The 20,437-nt window shown below is 41.2% G+C and overlaps 1 protein-coding gene across 1 annotated transcript; it reads left to right on the plus strand.

The window, feature by feature from the left end:
- The first annotated feature begins 86 nt into the window (after nucleotides 1–86).
- On the plus strand, nucleotides 87–18,575 carry LOC110048554 (uncharacterized). The gene is made up of 12 exons (XM_089272378.1): nucleotides 87–96; nucleotides 1,395–1,511; nucleotides 2,419–2,538; nucleotides 3,342–3,458; nucleotides 9,643–9,765; nucleotides 10,171–10,293; nucleotides 13,968–14,090; nucleotides 14,832–15,005; nucleotides 15,279–15,455; nucleotides 16,366–17,690; nucleotides 17,795–17,931; nucleotides 18,447–18,575. The coding sequence occupies exons 1-12, from the start codon at nucleotides 87–89 to the stop codon at nucleotides 18,496–18,498; spliced, it is 2,598 nt and encodes an 865-aa protein (XP_089128504.1). The 3' UTR covers nucleotides 18,499–18,575.
- Nucleotides 18,576–20,437: the final 1,862 nt, after the last annotated feature.

Here is a 20,437-nt window from a genome sequence, read left to right on the forward strand (position 1 = left end):
TTTTTACCCCACGCAGCAATACCATGCAGTGAAACTATACACATTCCCTTCTTGCGTTTTAGCAATTTGCACTGGTCGATGTCATAATGGCGGGAGGTGTGTCAGTCCTGAGCGATGCCAATGCACCTCTGGATGGCAAGGACCTAAATATAGAACCGGTGAGAGATCTGACTTTTTCGGTGCTTGACAGCGCCTGTCATACCAATACGATTCTACTAACAAAATTTAAAGTACTGTAACAAATATAACCAAATACATCAATCCTTACACAAACCTTTGAAGCGGATACCATGCAGAAGGTACCACCTATATCGCCACCGTCTTAAGGAAACACAGGGAGGTCCGTAAAGTGAAACACTGTGACCGAGGTCTTGAAAATGCTGCCCGAAGCCGCAGGCCGAGAGCAACACTCTTCTCTCAAGCATCTCAGCGGGCCGGAATGCTTAATCCTCGAATTAGATTGGCTAATCATACGCACGTGACCGCTCCAGCTTTTTACGATACGGCCCACGGGCCGGATTTTTTCCCCGCTGCCTAAATTTCGCTCCTAAAAGTTAGCGGTAATCGTCAATCTTTTGCCTTTTTGACTCATCCATCGACGATTAGTCAACGCAAGTTTATCTCTTTTCACTTTAAAATGGCAAGGAAAGTCACTTTAAGTAAATCCAATCGAGTGTTTTGAAGTTGTGAGAGTTTGCTTAGCTGTTTGCAGCTTGGCGCTGTAATGGCGCGTAATCCTGTGCTTCAGTCTCGCCGTAAAATTTGAGTCAATAGGGACTTAAAGATAGGGTACGGCTAGGCTGTAGTACGGCGGCAGATAGTGAAGATCGCTTCCGATGACGTCATGACGCGCGTACCACTACGGCTTTCCCGCTATAGCCTTGCTTTCTACTACAGGAAAGTGCGTGGTTTCACGTACTCTTCACCACGTGAGTATAAGCCTGCTGTTTACTTCTCATTTTAACGCTTTTTTCACTGTTTGAGCAGCCTAGTTTGAAGATAAAGTTCTTAATCATACAAATCAGTTCCAAGATCATTGTTTCTTTATCATTTGTACAGAAAATTTGAACGGTTTTAACACCTACCGAGAGATGATCAATTCAGTCACATTAGTATCGGGCTGAACAGCCGTAGATAAGAAAGCTTCGTATGTACTAATCTGAGTTTTAATTGTTTATTACTGTTCAAAATGTATTTTATTATAATCGAAAGTTTTGTATTTTCGGGCTGCCCTCGGCCGCATTTTCAAGACCTCGGTCACAGTTTTTCACTATACGGACCTCCCAACCGGCAAATAACATATATGTCTTCTACGATGTGCCTTTCTTTGTGCTATTTGGATGATTTGTGCTTATAGGTGTCAAATTAGCTCCTCTTTCTCTTTTTAACAACAGACAAAAATGAGTGCGCTACGAACAACGGTGGCTGCCAACATCACTGTACTAATAGACCAAGTGGCTACCTTTGCTCTTGTGATCCGGGATACAACCCTGTTGGAAGCCAATGTCAAGGTATGTAACGTCACTCACTTCAAGTGGTGCTCAATCCCTCATCGCCCTCAGCTAGTATATTTAGACTCCTTTCTTTCGACGTCATATTTTGATAACACAATGGAGCTTAGATAGATCGAACATCTATGTAACGAAGATTCCCATACAGGGAACTATATTTCTCAGCCCAATAACAGAAAAGAGTATGATAAAGAACCCTGATATAGAAAGCCCCGTTAACAACAAACACATTTTGCGAATCATTGGCACTTAAGGTCATTCCGCAGAAATAGAACCTACACTGACATTTTTGTCAAGTTTTACATATTGATTATTAATTTATTTTATAGGAAATTAAATTTCGGAATAAAAACAGGGGGTCCCCACACTCGTTTAGGAGCACCAGTACTTTGTAAATCCCATATAATTCCTCATGATATAATCACAATTCTATTCACGAGTAGTTGCTAATTTACATTTCCTTGGATTGTTTCTTATTCAACACTGAAAATTGCTCTATATTTATTCTACAGAAGGAACGTTGTCGTTCAGTTTAAAACAAGAGGAAAAATGATAGGTCTCCATACTTAACTTGTTCATGAGAAAATACCGATTTACCTGCCTGGCGAGCTCCAGGCATAAAAAAAGCCGCCATTTTGTAATGTGCGCGCGCTAATCCCGCGTGGAATTATGCGCAGTAAGTATGTGCAATGCAATTCTAAGGAATATCCTTAAATTTCTCATATCGGAGTTTCACGGTGTTCTTTTTTCCCCAAAAACTGAAACTCCCTTTTAAAACTGGGATACTTCGCGATGCGTTGGGTGTAGGTGACATATTTAGCATACCCCGTCTACACTTGTGTCTGATAAAAGTCAAAGTAATACTATACTTAGAATGTCCTAAATCACCCACACTTTCTGCTTACAGATATTAATGAATGCGGTGGCCCGAACAGCTGTCAGCAAAAATGTGTCAACAAGCCTGGGACCTATTCGTGTGCTTGTGACGTGGGATATCGACTCCTAAACGACTCGGTGACATGCTCAGGTACGTTGCTGATACCATATACTCCGGGTGGGAGGGGAATAATAATAATACAACTCATTTATATAGCGCATATACGAAGGCTCTATGCGCTTTACAACGTAGTGCACAAAAAATTAATAAAATGATGCATAAAAGAAATAAAATAGCTCAGTCACTAAAAACTTTGGCAAAAAGAAATGCCTTAAGTTTGGACTTCAACGTTTCCAGACTGTGACAAGATGTATATATATGTATATATAGGGGAGGGGCTACTCCCTCACATAGCTCGTACAGGAACGTGACGCTGGACAGGAGATACGGGGTAGGGTAATCGGCTCCTGATAAAGTGTATAATTTTAAGCGATTCCATTTTAAACAGGGTATTGTTTGACGTTTGTTTCCAGAGACGAATGGCTCTTAAAAAATCGTCTTCTTGGAAAATTTTTAAAGAAATCGTGTCTGAAAAAAAATTGAGTCCTTTGTGGATTTCCTCGGATGGACTGACATATCAAACAGGAAGAAAAGCAATACTCTTTATGTGCCTTGTACTAAGTAAGTCGAGACAAGCTCGAGCCTAATTTGCTGCTTTCCTTTTCGAAAACTTTCACTTTTTTATAATTTCAAAGTTAACGTTTGTCAAAAAATGTACAAGCCAAATTGCATTCAGCACAAGGGCAGGGGTATCGTATGGTGTTTCCTTAGTTTCTTCATTTATTTCCTCACCCCAAAAAGGTTGGACCCCACAGTGAATAAATCACATATCCACTCGTTGGCAACAAATAAGAAGGCATCACTTAACACTGAAATATTGTTACAATTTATAGACATAGATGAATGTGCACACAGGGTATGCCAGTACAAATGCAATAACACCGCAGGGAGTTTCTTCTGTTCCTGTCCTCAAGGATATCTCCTGACAACTAATAAAAGAGATTGTGCCGGTAAGTTAGAATGTGAACAAGACAAACACACAGTCCGATGTTCATACCCCGAATGGGGCATGCAAAATGGAAAATGGCTGGGATTTATCATTTTTTGTCGCTTGAAAAAAAATAGTAACTTGAGTCACTGGGACTAGTATCAGTATTAAGTTTTATCCAGCCTACGTGGTGATATAAAGGAGTTGTTATGCTCAGATAACCTTGCTTAGCTTTTTGTTATGGTTGTAAATTTAACGGCTTGTACCTGTCTTTCAAGAATCGGCCTTCTCCCCCACAGAAAAACTTATTATCATTAATTTGTCGCCATATACCCATGCGCCGACTTACGACGTGAGAGTCTAGCGTCATCGTCATCACCACCATCATGATCGATCGGCAGCGCAAGAGTCTAAAACAATGATTTACGACGCAATGGCATAAATTTTGATTCAGTTAATGGAAGGGCCCTCTGGTTGAAATTCACAAAATTTGACAAGTTTTGACAAAAAATTATTTTTAAGAAAAATACGTATGCCAATATGTCTAGATTTGGAATCGGCTCATTTTTTTTTTCATAAATTCTCTTGTGGTGTCAAAAACAGCAGATGTTTAGAAGTCTGTTTTTCCATTGCCATAGTAACCAACTGAAAACAATGAATTTGGCCCAATTTTCTAGACTTAAACGTAATAGTATAACTCTGTTCCTAAATCTCGAGATCCCTGAGATCCCGTAGTCCATTTTAGAGTCTACCATTTACTGTAGGAGGCCCGGGTACCAAGCTAGCACAAAAATTAGCAAGGTATCGGCGTGTAGTAATTTCTTGCCATAGGGTTCGCTCAAAACAACGAAAATTATGCCAAACTTAGGGAAAAACAGCCGGTTTTAAAGAAAGGTATACCGAAGAGGCGAAACGGGTTTAAGGGAGTGCAAAAAACAAGTTACAAGAGCGCACGAAGCCGCATAACAGCAAACCATAAACGCCACTGTGACAATATGTCAACTGACAAGATTAGCCCATCAGCATTAAGTTGTTGTTCGTTTTACATCATGGCCGTGTAGCATTGCTTCGTTCTCAGAATAAAGATTTGTTGAGTTTACTGTTTATCAGTTTATCGAGCCTGATTTATACATGGTGTCAGAAGTAAACGGCCCAAGTAGCGACTGGTAAAGACGATCTTCGTTTCATTTAGGCGACATGCAACTCGAAACGTTCAGCGAAGACTTGAAAGCAGACAAGTGTAGTCAAAATGCCAGCTGACGGTGGAAATGCCACTCCGCCATCGACGAACGGTACGAGCACTAATACATTCTCGTGTAACGTTTCTCTACCTCCGAAAATAGAGATACCCTGTGAAAATCTCTCCAAAGAATGGAAACAGTGGCGACAGGTATGGGACGCCTATGGGTCACCGAATTAATTGCGAAACAAAACAGGCCGCCTTCGCGTAGCCACGTTAATTACTTACATTGGCAAGTAGGCTCTCGAAGTCCACAATGGCCTTCGGTTTCAAAGCGATGAAGAAAAAGCAGACATAAACAAAGTGCTGGAGTTATGAGCAAATAACTGCATATGGAAAACAAACATCTACGAGAGATATAAATTTAATAACCGCTCGCAGGAACAGGCAGAATCAATCGACACTTACATCACTACACTTAGAGCGCTCGCCGAAACTTGCGAGTTTGGAACCTTGAAAGATGACCTTACCCGCGATAGAATCGTTTGTCGTGTCCATGATAATGGCATACGAAGAAAACTACTTCAAGAATCTGGATTAACGCTGTCGAAATGTGTTGACATCTGTCGGGCGAATGAGGCTACCGCAGCACAGCGGAAAGACATGGCACCGAACCAAACTACCGAACAAGAAGCGAACGCGGTCAACCTGAAAGAAAGTACCAAGAAGCCGAAGGCACCCAAAGAAAATGGTAAAGATCCAAAAGATCAGCTAAGCGCCGAATGCAAATATTGTGGTGATAAGCACGAGCGGAAAAGAGACAAATGCCCTGCATACGGAAGAAACATGCTCTTCGCGTGGAAAAGCCAACCATTTTGCAGCAAAGTGTTTCAAGAATTCCCGCGAATCTAAGAAGAAGCGTTCTCAGAAGTTTAAACGCAAGAAACTGAACCAGCTCGATGGCATCACAGAGTCTTCATATTGTTCAGAAGAAGAGATTTTGTCTGTGTCTTTGGACCACACCACCAACTCCGTGGATATGTCAAGTTCAAGAACAAAATTTTCGCCCACATGGAGATTGCAAATGCGTTAGTGAAGATGCAAGTCGATTCAAGAGCTTCCTGCAATGTGCTACCCCGTAAGTTTCTTCCTAGGGACAGGGAAATTGAGAAGACAAACTTAAAGTTAACCACGCGTTCTAAAACGAATTTGAAGGTGCTGGGCGTGGCGAAAATATCCCTGCGAAACCCAAAGAACAACAAAAAGTATCGTGCAGAATTTGCAATCATTGATGAAGATTACACTCCCCTTCTTGGCTCTTCAGCAGCACAACAAATGGGACTAATAACTGTCCAACAGGAAAACATCTTGCAAGTTAAGGAAAGTCATCAGGAACTTAATATGGAGAGAATCACTGCGACTTACCCTTTTGTCTTTCAAGGTCTGGGTTGTATGGATGGAGCTCTTCACCTAGAAGTTGACGAGAGTGCTGAAAGAGGAGCTAGCCACTTAGAAAAAGCTAATGTGATAAAGAAAGAAGAATAACCAACAGACTGGGTATCTAGCCGTGTTGTAACAGAAAAACCAAATGGCAAATTAAGAATGTGCATCGACCCTCAGCATCTAAATAAAATCCTCACGAGAAGCCACTATCCGCTGCCAGTAATCGAGGACATACTACCAGCTAGCTGATGTCACGGTATTCTCGAAAGCAGGCCTTAAATACGGATTCTTACAGATACGGCTTGACGAGGAATCCAGCAGGCTAACAACGTTCCAGACCCCCTGGGCCGGTACAGATATCTGCGGATGCCCTTCAGAATCTCCCCTGCTCCAGAATGTTTTCAGCGGACGTTGGTCCAAAATCTTGAAGGTCTTGAAGGGATCTACAAGGTAGCAGATGACATCTTAAATTATCGGCCGTGGCACAAGCAAGGAAGAAGCCGTGAAAAACCATGATGCCAATTTACTGAAGCTGTTAGAGCCGATGCCGGGAGAGGAATTTGAAGCTAGACCGAGAGAAACTACAGCTGAAATGTACAGAGACCCCCTTTATTGGCCATGTACTGACGCCTGAAGGAATCAAGCCTGGCCCTAGAAAGGTAGAAGCTGTACTTAAGATGGAAAGACCCAGTGATGTGGCAGTAGTCCGAAGACTGGTGGGCTTAGTCAACTACTTGTCAAAGTTTCTAAGTAAACTTTCGGAGCTGTGTGAACCACTAAGACGACTCACCCACAAGGACGTCGCGTGGGGCTGGTCAACCGAGCAAGAGAAAGCCTTTGAAAGCACGAAGCAAGCTGTTACTTGAGCTCTAATTCTGCGATGTTTCCATTCCAGTGAACCTGTTGAAGGCCAAGGAGACGCTTCTGCCAATGGTATAGGATTTGTGCTTATGCAGTATGGTCAACCAGTATCCTATTCAAGTAGAACCTTCACCACAAGTGAAAGGAACTATTCTCAAATTGAGAAAGGACTGTTGGCCCAAGTCTTTGCGTTGAGCGTAATCATAAGTATGTTTATGGCCAGAAAGTCGTGCTGTGGTCAGACCACAAGAAGTCTCTAAGAATCCTTAGCAACAACCCCTAAACACCTGCAGAGGTTGCTTGTACGATTACAGCAATGTGATGTTGAGATCCGTTACAAACCTGGTCCTGAAATGTATCTGGCAGACACATTGTCACGTGCCTATCTACCAACAACTGCCCGCTCTCCAGCTGAAGAAGAGACGGAACGAATCGATGCAGTTGATTTCTTATCCATTTCAGCATCCTAGTTGGCTGAGATCCAGCGTGAAACTGCAGCAAACTCAGTACTACAGTGCCTTATTCAAGTGATATTGCAAGGCTGGCCAGATCAGTAAGAAGCGCTACCCTCAGAACTACATCCCTACTTCACTGTGAGAGGTGAACTTAGTGCACAGGATGGAATCCTCTTCAAAGGTTTAAGATGTGTGATCCCTGCCAGCCTGAGGCCCAAGATACGCGAGCGACTCCGTGGTGCCCACACAGGAGTGGAAGGCTGCCTTCGACGTGCGCGTGAAACACTTTATTGGCCTGGCATGAATGCTGACCTTCGGGACTACATAGCAAAGTGTGGTGTGTGTGCTACTTACCGGAAAGTTAAGCAGAAGAAACCACTTATCTCTCACAAAACTCCAAACCGTCCGTGGGAAACTGTTGGATGTGATATCTTCTATTTTGAAGACAGAGACGACCTCTACACAGTAAATTACTATTCCAGCTACTTTGAAACCAACCAACTTAAGGACAAGACTGGCAATAGAGTGATCGGAACACTGAAGAGACACTTCTCCACACATGGAATCCCCAACAATCTGCAGAGTGATAATGGTCCTCCCTATAGTTCCCATGAGTTCCAACAGTTTATGGCAAGCTATGACATAGAACATGTTACTAGCTCTCCGCATTACTCACAAAGTAATGGCAAGGTAGAAAATGCTATCAAGACAGCTAAGAATCTGCTAAAGAAATCCAAGTCAACTGGAACAGACTTCTACCTAGCTCTATTAGCATGGAGAAATAAAGCCTCTGAACGCCCAGAAAGTTCTCCGTCTCAAAGAATGTTTGATCGCCGCCCCAGGACACCGATTTCTACGACCAGTGAGCTCCTCGAACCCAAAATAGTTGAAGATGTCCAAGGAAAGCTCTTGAAGAGAAAGCAACTGCAAGCCAAGCACTACAACATCAGTGCCAAGGAACTTCCCCCTCCTCCCTAAGCAAAGGAGAAATTGTGCGTGTAAAGCCCACAGATAAGTCTGGTAGAAGGTTCAAAGCTCGTGTAGAGCAGCAAGTAGATGTGAGATCATATGAAGTCAGGACTGAGGATGGAAAGATCTCTCTCCGACAAGCCCCACCATCTTGATAAGGTCTTCAATGCAAGGAACATCTTGTGAAAATTTATGGAAGACTCACAGATTCAGCCCTTCTTGCCAGGTGTCTGCCTGGATATACCCAAAATGCCAATGAATCTATCAAATCACCGGTCTGAAACAAATGTCCAAAGCATAAGTGGCATGGGAAAGGGAGAGTCCAGATGGCGGCATCTTCAGCTACACTGCATTTCAGTGGTGGTGCCTCAATGAAGCATACTATCATGGAGAAGTTTGGGCTAACTGTAGGTGATAGCACCAAGATGGAAGCCAGGGGGGAGGGATTCAGAGAGAATAAAGCAAGCTGAGAAGAGGGTACAAGGCCAACACAAAAAATACAGAGTTGCTCGGAGACAAGCCAAGCAGCAAGATGAAGAGCTCAGGATCAATTGTGATGGTGTCACTTATGCAGCTGGGGCATTCGTTTGGTGACGTAGGACCATGCAATCAACCCAAAAGGAGGAAAAAGAAGATGTAAATCAAGAAAAACTTAATATACACTCATTTCAAAACGTGTTTGCCAATATATTGGTTTTTTATGTGGGAAAGTAACTTAAAACCATGTTTCTAGACATCATTTACTTTAAAGTGTGATTTCTGAAAATATGCGATTTTTGTGCTTTTTTTGGGTGGCTCCTTAAATTACTCAAGTTGTATGTGTACTATCATCACCAAATTTGGCACAAACATTTTTGACTTGACAAACTACAAACCTATGGAGCCAAATTTCACTTAACTGAATATTACTTTATCTTTGAAGAGTTGATGTTTTGTTGGAATACTTTGGTTACCATGGCAACAGCAATTGTCAAATCCCGATTTCGCTCAACAGGTTTTTAGTTTATCTTGTGTAGACCCTTAATGCCCAAAATCAGCCCAGTTCTATGCATGTTGTGCTTTAAATTTGATTGGGCAGAAGATAAGTTCATAAATAATATTATCTTACAAATTATTAACCAAGAATAAAACAATTGGTCATCTACACTTACTGGGTGGTACATAGTGTCATAGACATACTTCATGCCAAACTTCAGTAGTTTACCATGAATTTTTTTGTTGTTATGACTATTTTAGTGATGTCCTATTTTATTGCAACCAGAGGGCCCCCTTAATACAGCATATTTGATTTGTTTTAGATCATGACGAATGCATGACGGGACACCACGTCTGTCAACAGCACTGTGTCAATCATCCTGGAAGTTACAGCTGTGCATGTCAAATTGGCTTCACCTTAAATAAAGACAACCAGTCATGTTCAGGTGAAAAGAATATCTCGAAGAAAATAATGCTTTGCAAAGTTTAGTTCTCGATACTCCTTACTACATTACAACAAAGTGCATTACTCGAAGTGTTATTCAAAGGATAACCTTGGCGTGTACATATCTAACCAACAAACTTTTGAACTGATATGACATAAAGATACAAAATTCAAGGGAATCTGAAGAAAAATGTTTTCACTCTCTATTCTTTTTCTGTTTTCCCTTTTTTTAGATTGCCAACATCAACTAATCAATGTAATTAATCAGCTCGAGGTGGAAAAAGATATGCGAACCAATTCAACCAAATTATTTGTTGGTGTTAATCTATGGGATGTTAGTTAAGTAGTTTTATAGTAAAAAAACTACAGCTTGTATAAAAGCTTATGAAACTCATCTATCTTCCAGATATCAATGAATGTACATTAGGTTTTTCCGGCTGTGCCTACCAGTATAACAACACTATAGGCAGCTTCCAGTGCCTTTGTCGGAGTGGATATTTTTTGAACCCTGATAACCAAACCTGTTCAGGTAGGTTTTCATTTTAAGCAAAACATTTTTTATTATATTTAAAGCGGGTAAATGGGAATGTCCCTATGTGGTGATCATTTCAAATTAAGAAAACCGTAGACGATAGGAAGAATAGCGACAGCGCACCCTTGACTAATCTTTGTTCTCCAGTTTTGAGTAGTGGCAGTATAAAATGAGACATAAGTCCTACGTTCTCTTTGTAAGGGTAGTTTCCCTTGCTTAACACCTGGGCCGGGTTGTTCAAAGATGGGTTAAAGTAACCCAGGGTAAGGGCGAAATTTGAATTCATATATGAAAGCTTGAGTGTCATTGTCAGAGAAAACCGGGCAGTACCAAAAGATCGAGGTCGGCCGTTTACCTTCATCTTTTCACAGTACAAAAGCTATCCGAAAAGATTAACCATGACATTTGCCGAGGTAGGCGTTCGTTTTTATTCGAGATATGACCACATCATGATTTTGGGCTCTCAAGCGGTCGAAAATGGCCGAAATTTCGGGCAACTTTAGGTGGGCCTAAAAAATACTTCGTACAAATTCTAGAAACTCTTATTTTCGTGCGATAATATTTGTCTCTTTATTAGTTGACTGAGTTATATTTGGGGTCTTTCGCTTTAATTCGACGGTTTTTACGAGGTGCCAAATATCGCCGCCGAATCAGTTTTGAGAGTGACTCAAATTTTAGCCATTTTCAGCGAGTCGTTTTTCAAACGTGCGGCAGTTTATTTCCACAGAAAAACAATTTTGTGATAGTCTCTTGTACTGTTACCAATATCCAGTTTAGTTAAAATTGGTATCTACAGGCAAATTGGAGTAATTGGTCTCGCAAAGTCCAAAAAAAATCATTAGGCAGAAATATTTCCCGCCAAATATTTAGCAAAGAATATTACCTTATTCTGACTTTCTGCGATTTTATTCATGATTTACTGAAAGATCTGCAAAAAAAAAATAGTTAGCTGGACTGCAGAAGAGAATTTTTAAGCTATAACATCGTTGGTAACCTAAGTAAGCATTTCAAACTCCCCAAATCCTTACCACTGCCTGGGCTAAATTTTCCCGCGAAAATTCTATTTTTAACGTCACGCTGCATGGAAAAACAAAGTGGATCCTCAGTTCGATGGTCTTTTTTGCTGTTGTGTAGAACAAACTGCATGTTAATAGTGAGCGAACCTTTACCCTAAATTCAATTTTGGGACTTCTGCAAACCTCTTGTTTACATCTATTCCTCGCTTTCGAAAGGCGTGACGCGTTACAGATTCAAAGGTCAGACGACTGGACTTCGAAATGTCGATCTTACTTAAAGGCTTCTCCTTGTTTTTGAAAACATTAACTGTTCTTTCGGATCAGAAAAATCGCTTGGCATTGCGGGTGGCGGGTCAGTTTACCTTCAATTATCAGCGTGCAAACAAGAGGGTCGAGGAAAGACGTCAGAGGTGGTGTCTATTTGGCGCAGCCAAATGTAAACAATGAGGAAATACAGGTTACGATAATACTGCGCTGCTATCTGGCCTACGAAATGATCATAAAGGACAGACGACTAAATTAAAGAAGAGTTTTCCGGGTAAACAATGAGGAAATACAGGTTACGACAATACTGCGCTATCCGGCCTACGAAATGATCATAACAGACAGACGACTAAATTTAAGAAGAGTTTTCCGGGTCTGGGTTTTCGACACACCTTTTAAGACACTTTTGAATCAGCAAAAAATTATCTCAAGCTTCATTGCAAGTGGTCGTAAGTCAATTCCATGCACGAGGTAATAAAGGAAGGAAATGAAACGGAAAACAAGACGGTGTGCTAACCTGCGACGATACAAACGACAGTGATAGTAAGAAAGATTGCCGCGGGCAATCCTGCAGACCTAGCGACAATTTCACGTATTGAGATGCTTATTCCAGTTGTCTGTCCTTTTTGATCATTTCGTAGGCTGGATGGCAGCGCAGTTTTGTCGTAACCTGTATTTCCTCATTGTTTACATTCGGCTGCGCCAAATAGACACCACCTCTGACGTCTTTACTCGACCGTCTTGTTTACACGCTAATAATTGAAGAAAAACTGACCCGCCACCCGCAATGCTAGACGATTTTTCTGATCTGAAAGAACAGCTAATGTTTTCAAAAACATGGAGAAACCTTTAGGTAATATCCAACCTTTAAATCTGTAACGCGTCACGCCATCCGAAAACGAGAAAGAGATGTAAACAAAGGGTTTGCAGAAGTCCCAAAATTAAATTTAGGGTAAAGGTTCGCTCACTATTAACTTGTAGTTTGTTCTACACAACAGCAAAAAAGACCATCGAACTGAGGATCCACTTTGTTTTTCTAGGCGGTAAGGATTTGGCGAGTTTGAAATGTTTACTTAGGTTAACAACGATGTCAAAGCTTAAAAATTCTCTTCTGCAGTCCAGCTAACTAATTTTTTGCAGATCTTTCATTAAATCATGAATAACAATCGCAGAAAGTTGGAATGAGGTGGTATTTTCGCTAAATATTTGGCGGGAAATATTTCTGACTAATGACTTTTTTTGGACTTTGCGAGACCAATTACTAACATTTTCTTGTAGATGCCAATTTTAACTCAACCGGATATTGATAACAATGCAAGAGACTATCACAAAATTGGTTTTCTGTGGAAATAAACTGCCGCACTTTTGAAAAACGACTCTCTGAAAATGACTAAAATTCAGGTCACGCTAATTAACGATTCGGCGGCGGTATTTGGCACCTCGTAAAAACCATCGAATTAAAGCTAAAGACCTCAAATATATCTCAGTCAACTAATAAAGCGACAAATATTATCGCACGAAAATAAGAGTCTCTGGAATTTGTACGAAGTATCTTTTAGGCCCACCTAAAGTTGCCCGAAATTTCGGCCATTTTCGACCGCTTGAGAGCCCAAAATCATGATGTGGTCATATCTCGAATAAAAACGAACGCCTACCTCGGCAAATGTCATGGTTGTTAATCTTTTTGGGTAGCTTTTGTACAGTGAAAAGATGAAGGTAAACGGCCGACCTCGATCTTTTGGTACTGCCCGGTTTTCTCTGACAATGACACTTAAAAAGCTACAATTTGATGATTGAATGCTCCAAAAAATAATAGAGCAAATTATTCAAGAAAATGCTTTTGAGCAATAGAAAAAGAAACCCGGGTTAAAATTTAACCCCGGATTAGCGCTAATCGGCCTTCGAACAACTGGACCCTGTGGAATTGCTAAATTTTGAAAGCATTAATCACCACTATGAAGACTACGTTACTATTCTTCACTGTGAAAAGAACAATCAGAGAAACGGCAAAGTGAAGGATTTTAAAAAACTTGTCTATAATTTTGATCCATTAAAACAAATAAAAGACGTTGCTTTTCTTGTATTTTCTCCAATCAATCACTGCATTAAGTAAGTGACAATATTACGTGCATATCAGAAAGAAGGATCCGAGTTATCTGTTTCTCGCGCTGTATTGCCCCTCGAATGCCCAGGGATTAACTATCTTAATTATAACAGCTACTCACTTTAACCTCTAAACGAAAGGCCAATTTACCGCGGCTTCGTATTGTCGAGGTGATTTTATGGGGCAAAGGAAATCTATCTCTTTATATCGGGGTTTTATTGTACTGATACCCAAAAAGACGTTTGTGTACAGACCACTACATATGTTCACCGTTCATTCACTTCCAGATCACGATGAGTGCAAAAACGGTCGGCACACCTGCAGTCAAATTTGTGGAAACACTCCAGGGAGCTATTACTGTACGTGCAGACCAGGATACTATCTTGATCGTGACTTACGGACATGTAAAGGTAATATTTCAGTTGATATACAGACAGAGAAATCACCCACTTCACTGCTTTGGTCCTTATTGGATCGCTTGCTGCAAGAGGCTCGACAACATCATTTTCCCGAGAACTCATTTGATCGAAGATTCCAAGGGTCAATATGTTTTTAAAATAAAGAATAGTGGGAGTGTTAAGATGATAGGAAAAGAAAAAATATATATATCTGTTGGTGATAAATGATAAATTAGAAAGTCCGTCATCTCGCCGAGATGTCCCAAAGTTTGTTGGCGGCGTAATAAATGGTTAATGCGTATACCCTTTTCAACGTTATTTCGTACATTCTCTATCCCCGCCTTCCCCCAACCCTTTCGAATAAAAATGCAAGTAGGTAAGGCAAAAGTCTTCTTACGAGCCTTGTAGCCCATCAGGCCAGCGCTTATCTCCGGTTTCTGTAGCATGAAGCGACTACGAGTATTTCTACTCCCCCTTGGGTGGGATGCTAGTCCATCGCAGGGTTACCCCCAGCATTGAATTCGCCGGTACCCATTTATACACCTGGGTAGAGAGAGGCACTTTGAGAGTAAAGTGTCCTGCCCAAGAACACAACATAATGGTCGCGGCCAGGGCTCGAACCCGGACCGCCTGATCCGGAGTCCAACGTGCTAACCATTAGGTCTCCGCGCCTCCCACAAAAAATGCAAGTAGACTGCCCCCTAAACGGCAAAAAAAAAAAAAAATGATCCATGGATAACTTATGTTTTTTAGGGTACCCGTGCTTATCGTTATCCAAGCCAGCCAAAGGCTACATGAACTGCACAGGGCAAATCATAGACAGCGTCTGTCAGTTCAGCTGTCAGCCTGGGTACGAACTTGTAGGATCACGACTACGCGTGTGCTTGGCCAATGGCAAATGGAGTGGAAATCGCGCAATTTGTGAAGGTGGGCTTGTCAAAGCTAGATCCACGAAATGAACAAATGAAATCAGTTCTGTAAATTCTTCTGTAAATTCTTCGGTAAATTCTTGAGAAAAAAATTATACCGTATAACATAATGAGCGGTGAGATCCATTCGACCTGGTTCATTCCAAGGGAAACCATTACAATGTGGATATAGACGGGGCCTGTCAGCATAAATTAGTAGTTTAAATTAAAGTAGTGTCGTTGTACATACTTTGTTCATTTTCTTACACTCCACGTGTTTTTCCTTGGACAGTTAAAAATTGCAAAAAACTACCTCCACCTGCAAATGGCCATGTTAAGATTCCTTGTTCAACCACTTACAAAGGAAAATGTTCTTTTGGGTGTCGCTCCGGATTTTTCCTCAACGGAAGCAGAACAGTTTCTTGCTCTGCGGATTCCAAGTGGTTGCCGATCCCTGGAAAATGTGACGGTAAGGAAACAAACAACGAATAGAATAATTCAATAGAGAGGCGAATAAATGATTGTCCTAAAGACCCAAACACAACATTATAAACAAATGACAACTCAAAGAAGGTACTCTATTACGTGCGCCAGGCGAGAGAAAAAATCGGTTTGACGAAGTCACGACTAATTTTAGTTATGCAACCTAATAAGCTTTGCGTCTTATTTCATTATTGTTTTGGCTTGATTTTTTGGTATTTGCTTTGGTATGGCCCTATTTTTCCAGAGACGAGAAGGGATTAAGTCATCTGGTTTGGTATTCTCCCGTGACGTAAGTAAATATTGCCCCACGGCTAGCAGTGCCACTTACATCGAGGACTTTTCAAGATTCCACTTCTGTAATCTTCAATTACTTACCAGCAAACACTAAAGATTTTAAAGAGTAAAGTGGACTGTGTAAGAACTATTTGAAATCCCGATGCCTCATGATACGACTAAGCTCTTTTCCTTGTTTTTATTTTGATCGTTCATACATATGCATGATTTTTAGCTTTATTTATGTTTAGTTTTAGCCTTTTTCACAGATGAAGAACCCTTTCCATTTTCTATCGCAATTATTATTATAATTATTATTATCATTATGTAAACACTGTTGAAATAGGTTTTAATAGTTTATTTTAAAACATTATTATCATTATTATTAATATTATTATTACTATTATCATTAATATTATTAATATTATCATTACCGTTATTATTATTAATTCTACGGTACGCAGTCTCCAGTTCGAGATAAGGGAAAAGTTGGGGTATCTGGGACTCGAGTTACTGGGACTTCACAATTGTTAGTTGAGTGTGTCTTGGCGAAGTAAAAGTCAAAGAAATTCTTGATTTATTTAACAACGATGGTCTAAGTAGTCTCCATACCTTGTTTGCAGCAATAACAGTTTGTCACCCTAATCCTTGCTTTCACGGAGGGGAGTGCAATCCTATTAACAGCACAGCCTCCTGGTGTAACTGTACCAACACGGCGTACACTGGCAATAAGTGTCACATGGGTATTTTCCGCAAACCGAAATATCCCCGGCTTCAACAAGGTAACAGTTTGAACATCACCTTTGAAATGTCTCCGCCAGAGAACCAGCTGACAGTTACGCCAAGTGCATCGGGATTAGAATTCTTACCTCGAAATTTGGTGATATACCCAGTGCAGAGGGAAGATGGAAAACTGTACCGTACTAACATGACAGTTACAGCTCGTCTGCCTGGCGTGAATCTGATCACATACACCTTGTCCGGTGTTGCAACCAATTTTTATCAGACGGTGCTTCCAGATACTGTGATTGTCGTGGACAATGAAACGCCTTGTAATGGTAATCTTAGTAGCAGTCTTCCTGTGGGATGCCACCAAGCCAGACTACTCAAGTGTCCACAAAGTGACTACTTCTTGTATGCCAGATCAACCGAGCCATGGAAACAAACCCAGGGGAAAGTCAGCACCAAGGGAGTCGTTAGTATTCTGTCTGCAAATAATCGCACTTTACCGCTGGGTATAACAGGAACAGCACTTGACAAATCGAATCTCCTTCATCTTTCTGTCTCAGCGGACAACAAGTTTTGCAAAGACCACCCATCAGTAGATGTACAATGTCTTCCTTCCGAAATCATTGCCACGGTTTTCATCCAGTCCTTGACTGCTAGCCTTCCTCGCTGGTTACGTTTGATCCCATCAAAAACGTTATCAGGCTTTGACACAAATGATGCAATCACGTACTTATGGAACGGGCTACAACTAAAGGACATTTTGAAAGGGCTAGGTCTATCCGTGAACGAGCGATCTTATTATTCAGGGCTTCTGTACTCAAATGCCTTAACTGTCGAGTTAAACAAAAGCAGTGTGGCACTTCCTAAGTATGATGGCAAAAATACGCACCTCGTTGTTACGGATCTCTGTTCGAAGTCATGGCCTCCTAATGCACTCATTGTCTTTAACCCATTATCCTACAAAACGTTACAAGCCATTTCGCTTTATGAGAAGCTTGAAGCTCGAGGCTGGAAAGTTACAGCGATGGCTGTACAGTTTTCTAAATTAAGTGCTCTAAACTACTCTGCCTATACAAGAAAGCAAGAAAACGAGCTCATACCAGGAAGTCTGGAACTCTTTGGAAGAGCGGAAAAGACCATCAATGGTTCTCTCCCAATTGGTTTCATGAATGTGCGTTTGGTGGGAAATACAATCTTAGGAGTATCAGATATCGACAAAGTAAGTGATTCATCCTTTTTTAATCATTATAGGACAAATTATACTTAGGTTAAGCCAGTACACACTAAACGCAAATGCTTTATATAAAAAATTCTTTCACGTAGGTATGGGAGGACAGTCCAACCTTTTGGAAGGCGGGAATAAGAGGAGAAGTGACGGCAAATATGACTCTCTTCTTGTTAGAGCAAAAGGTATCAGTGGAACTTCAATTAGATGAAAGCTGGACTGGTGCAGTATCGAGGTTAGTTTGCATGGGCATTGTGGTAATTGTGCATACTTCAGGTTAAGAGCTGTGTGATGCTTGACAAAAATTAGAACAAATGCTACGTTTATGTAAGGCAAGATAACAATATGAGTATGAGTTTGGGATCAAGCCAGAAAACCACACGCCTACTTATTTTCAACTGCGGTCAAATCTCAATTTTTTTTAAATTTCACTTGCTCTTCAACTTTCCAAAGGCCAAGTAATACGGGCAACAGTTTAGATCAATAGCTACTGGTGTAAACAGACCCCAACGAGATAATTATAGACCACAGAACGACGTAGGTGACAAAGAACGGTGAAGAATAACACCAATTGTATGTGAAATTTTGTCCAAGCACGCAGAAAATTACTTATTCCCTTTAAAAGTTTTTTTACTGACGGATGAAGTCTTAATCGTTTTTTAAACCATGCTTGATTCACCAAAATTTGTCAGCGTTATTCATTGGAAAACCGTTTTCAAAGTAGGAATACACTCTTTTTTGCCCGTCTAGAATCTCTAAACAACAAGTCTTGCAAGATCACAGACACATGAATTATCCCTGAATGGCTTCTCAGCGAAAGATCCATTCGCGTTGACTGTTCTTGGCTCCTTTATCGAGAGTCCCAACGGCAAAGTGTCCTTCTATGCGAATTCTCAGCTTCTGCCCAACTCGTCAGCAAAAGAGCCAAGTGGATCCTCAGCCATCCAGCTGGAATTGGTATTATCTGGCGTTGTCAAATTTGGACCTTTGAAGTTTCCCAACATGTCCATCAGTACTGAGATGTTCTCAGAAGAATTCAAAACGTGCAGTGGTGAAGGCAATAAGATAGATGTTCCTGGTTTAATCGTTTCCGCTACTTTCAACCAACCGGAGGTGTTAGGAAGGTTCTTCACTTGCCTCAATTCGGATTCCCTTCAGATTTTCTTGCCTTCTAACAGCCGGAACAGTTCTGAAGGAGTCCTTGACACCAGTGTGGCCTTGCTGGGTGACTCGTTTAAAGCTAAATTGAACATATCAAACAGCTCTTTGAATTTTAAGAAAGAGGTCAATTTATTCGATAATTATCGCCTGTCAATATATGGGTCAAGTCAATTACAGACATGGGATTCCCTGTCTTTGAAAGTCACCGGAACGTTCGGTAAAACAGACCCTAACAGTGATCAGAATGCACTGGAGGATACAATGAAAGAAGTTATAAACGATTACACAAAGGTTGTTGTTGAAACTACTACTCAGCGACTAAAAGTTTTCGAAAGTATGAGGAACAAAATTAAAGCGAGGATCAGCAGGAGCCATTTACGACTTGTCCAAGCAGAAAATAAAACTCATTTGGCCATCGAGCAATACCTTAGAGCATTAAGAGCCGAACGTACCGCCTTGAAGGATGTGAAAAAGGCAGAGAAGATTTTGACCAACAGTAGTGAAGAACTTAACCAACTCAAAGTATCTTTTGAGCGGTTATGCTCCGTAATTGAATGTCCCTACATTTGTGTTACCGGAACCGCTTGTAATGCTTGCTATGAAGATCTCATCAGCAAGGAGCAGGGGGTCTGCCAGCGACCTGTCACAATCTCCGACAGGAAAAAACTCCCTCCATTTCAGGAGACATCGACTTGTCACGAAGAGGAGTGCGATCATTCCGGGGATGATTTATGGCCTACCATATCCTGTAGTTTCGAGAAAGTCGGGAAACGAGTTCTGAAACCAGCGATTGTATTATAGGAGGTACAGTTCTTTTATCGTCCATGGGCGCTCCACCACCAGCTGCATATGTCGCTTCAACTGCTGCAGTAAATGCTGCGTACGAACATGATAAAACGAATGATCCACATAAATCAGCATCTGCGGGAATCAAATCGGGAATACTGGCAGTTCTATTCACAGCTGCGGGTGAGAAAGCAGGAGAGTACGTACCCGGGCTCAAACCGGACCCAGATCATAGTGAAGACTTTGGATGGGCAGCAGTAGGGGGAGCGAAAGAAGCTGTAGAACAATGTAATGATGAGGGTTCATGGAACTGCGAACTGGAACCTTATCCTTGCCCAAAGGAACTCTTCAATTATACGTACACCAACATACCTTATCAATGCGAGACTTCTTGTGAGGTAAACGCAGTAAAAGAAACAATAGCCACGCCGTGTTGCCGACAAGTAAACTGTGCATCCCGTATAAAAGACTCAAAATGTAAGGAAAAGAACGCGTTTTGTCGTATTGCAAGAGAAAAGGCCACGTCAAAGTTAAATACAGCCAAAAAAGAAATCTTGAGGCCATTTATAGAATTACGGCAGGCGGAGAAAGTATTCAACGTTGCGCAGATTGAACTGGCAAAACGTAAACTTGACATGGAAACTGCAACTAATGAACGTGACATTCTTCGAAGGGCACACAACGCAATCTTAAAAGCTGCTAACATTTCGGAGTCATCGAATGAGCAGAATCGTGCCTTCATTCAAGATGCAATTGCCTTGACTCAGCTCTGGAACAGCACTAATGGAACTTGC

This window comes from Orbicella faveolata, unplaced genomic scaffold (genome assembly GCF_042242905.1).
Source record: "Orbicella faveolata isolate gen_17 unplaced genomic scaffold, um_ofav_v1 contig_34, whole genome shotgun sequence".
NCBI classification, from domain to species: Eukaryota; Metazoa; Cnidaria; class Anthozoa; order Scleractinia; family Merulinidae; genus Orbicella; species Orbicella faveolata.

Excerpts from the sequence above, each read along its gene's own strand:
- LOC110048554 (XM_089272378.1), top strand. Across the intron at positions 9,766-10,170 it reads AGACAACCAGTCATGTTCAG|ATATCAATGAATGTACATTA; the intron begins GTGAAAAGAATA and ends TCTATCTTCCAG. Across the intron at positions 17,932-18,446 it reads TGGACTGGTGCAGTATCGAG|AATCTCTAAACAACAAGTCT; the intron begins GTTAGTTTGCAT and ends TTGCCCGTCTAG.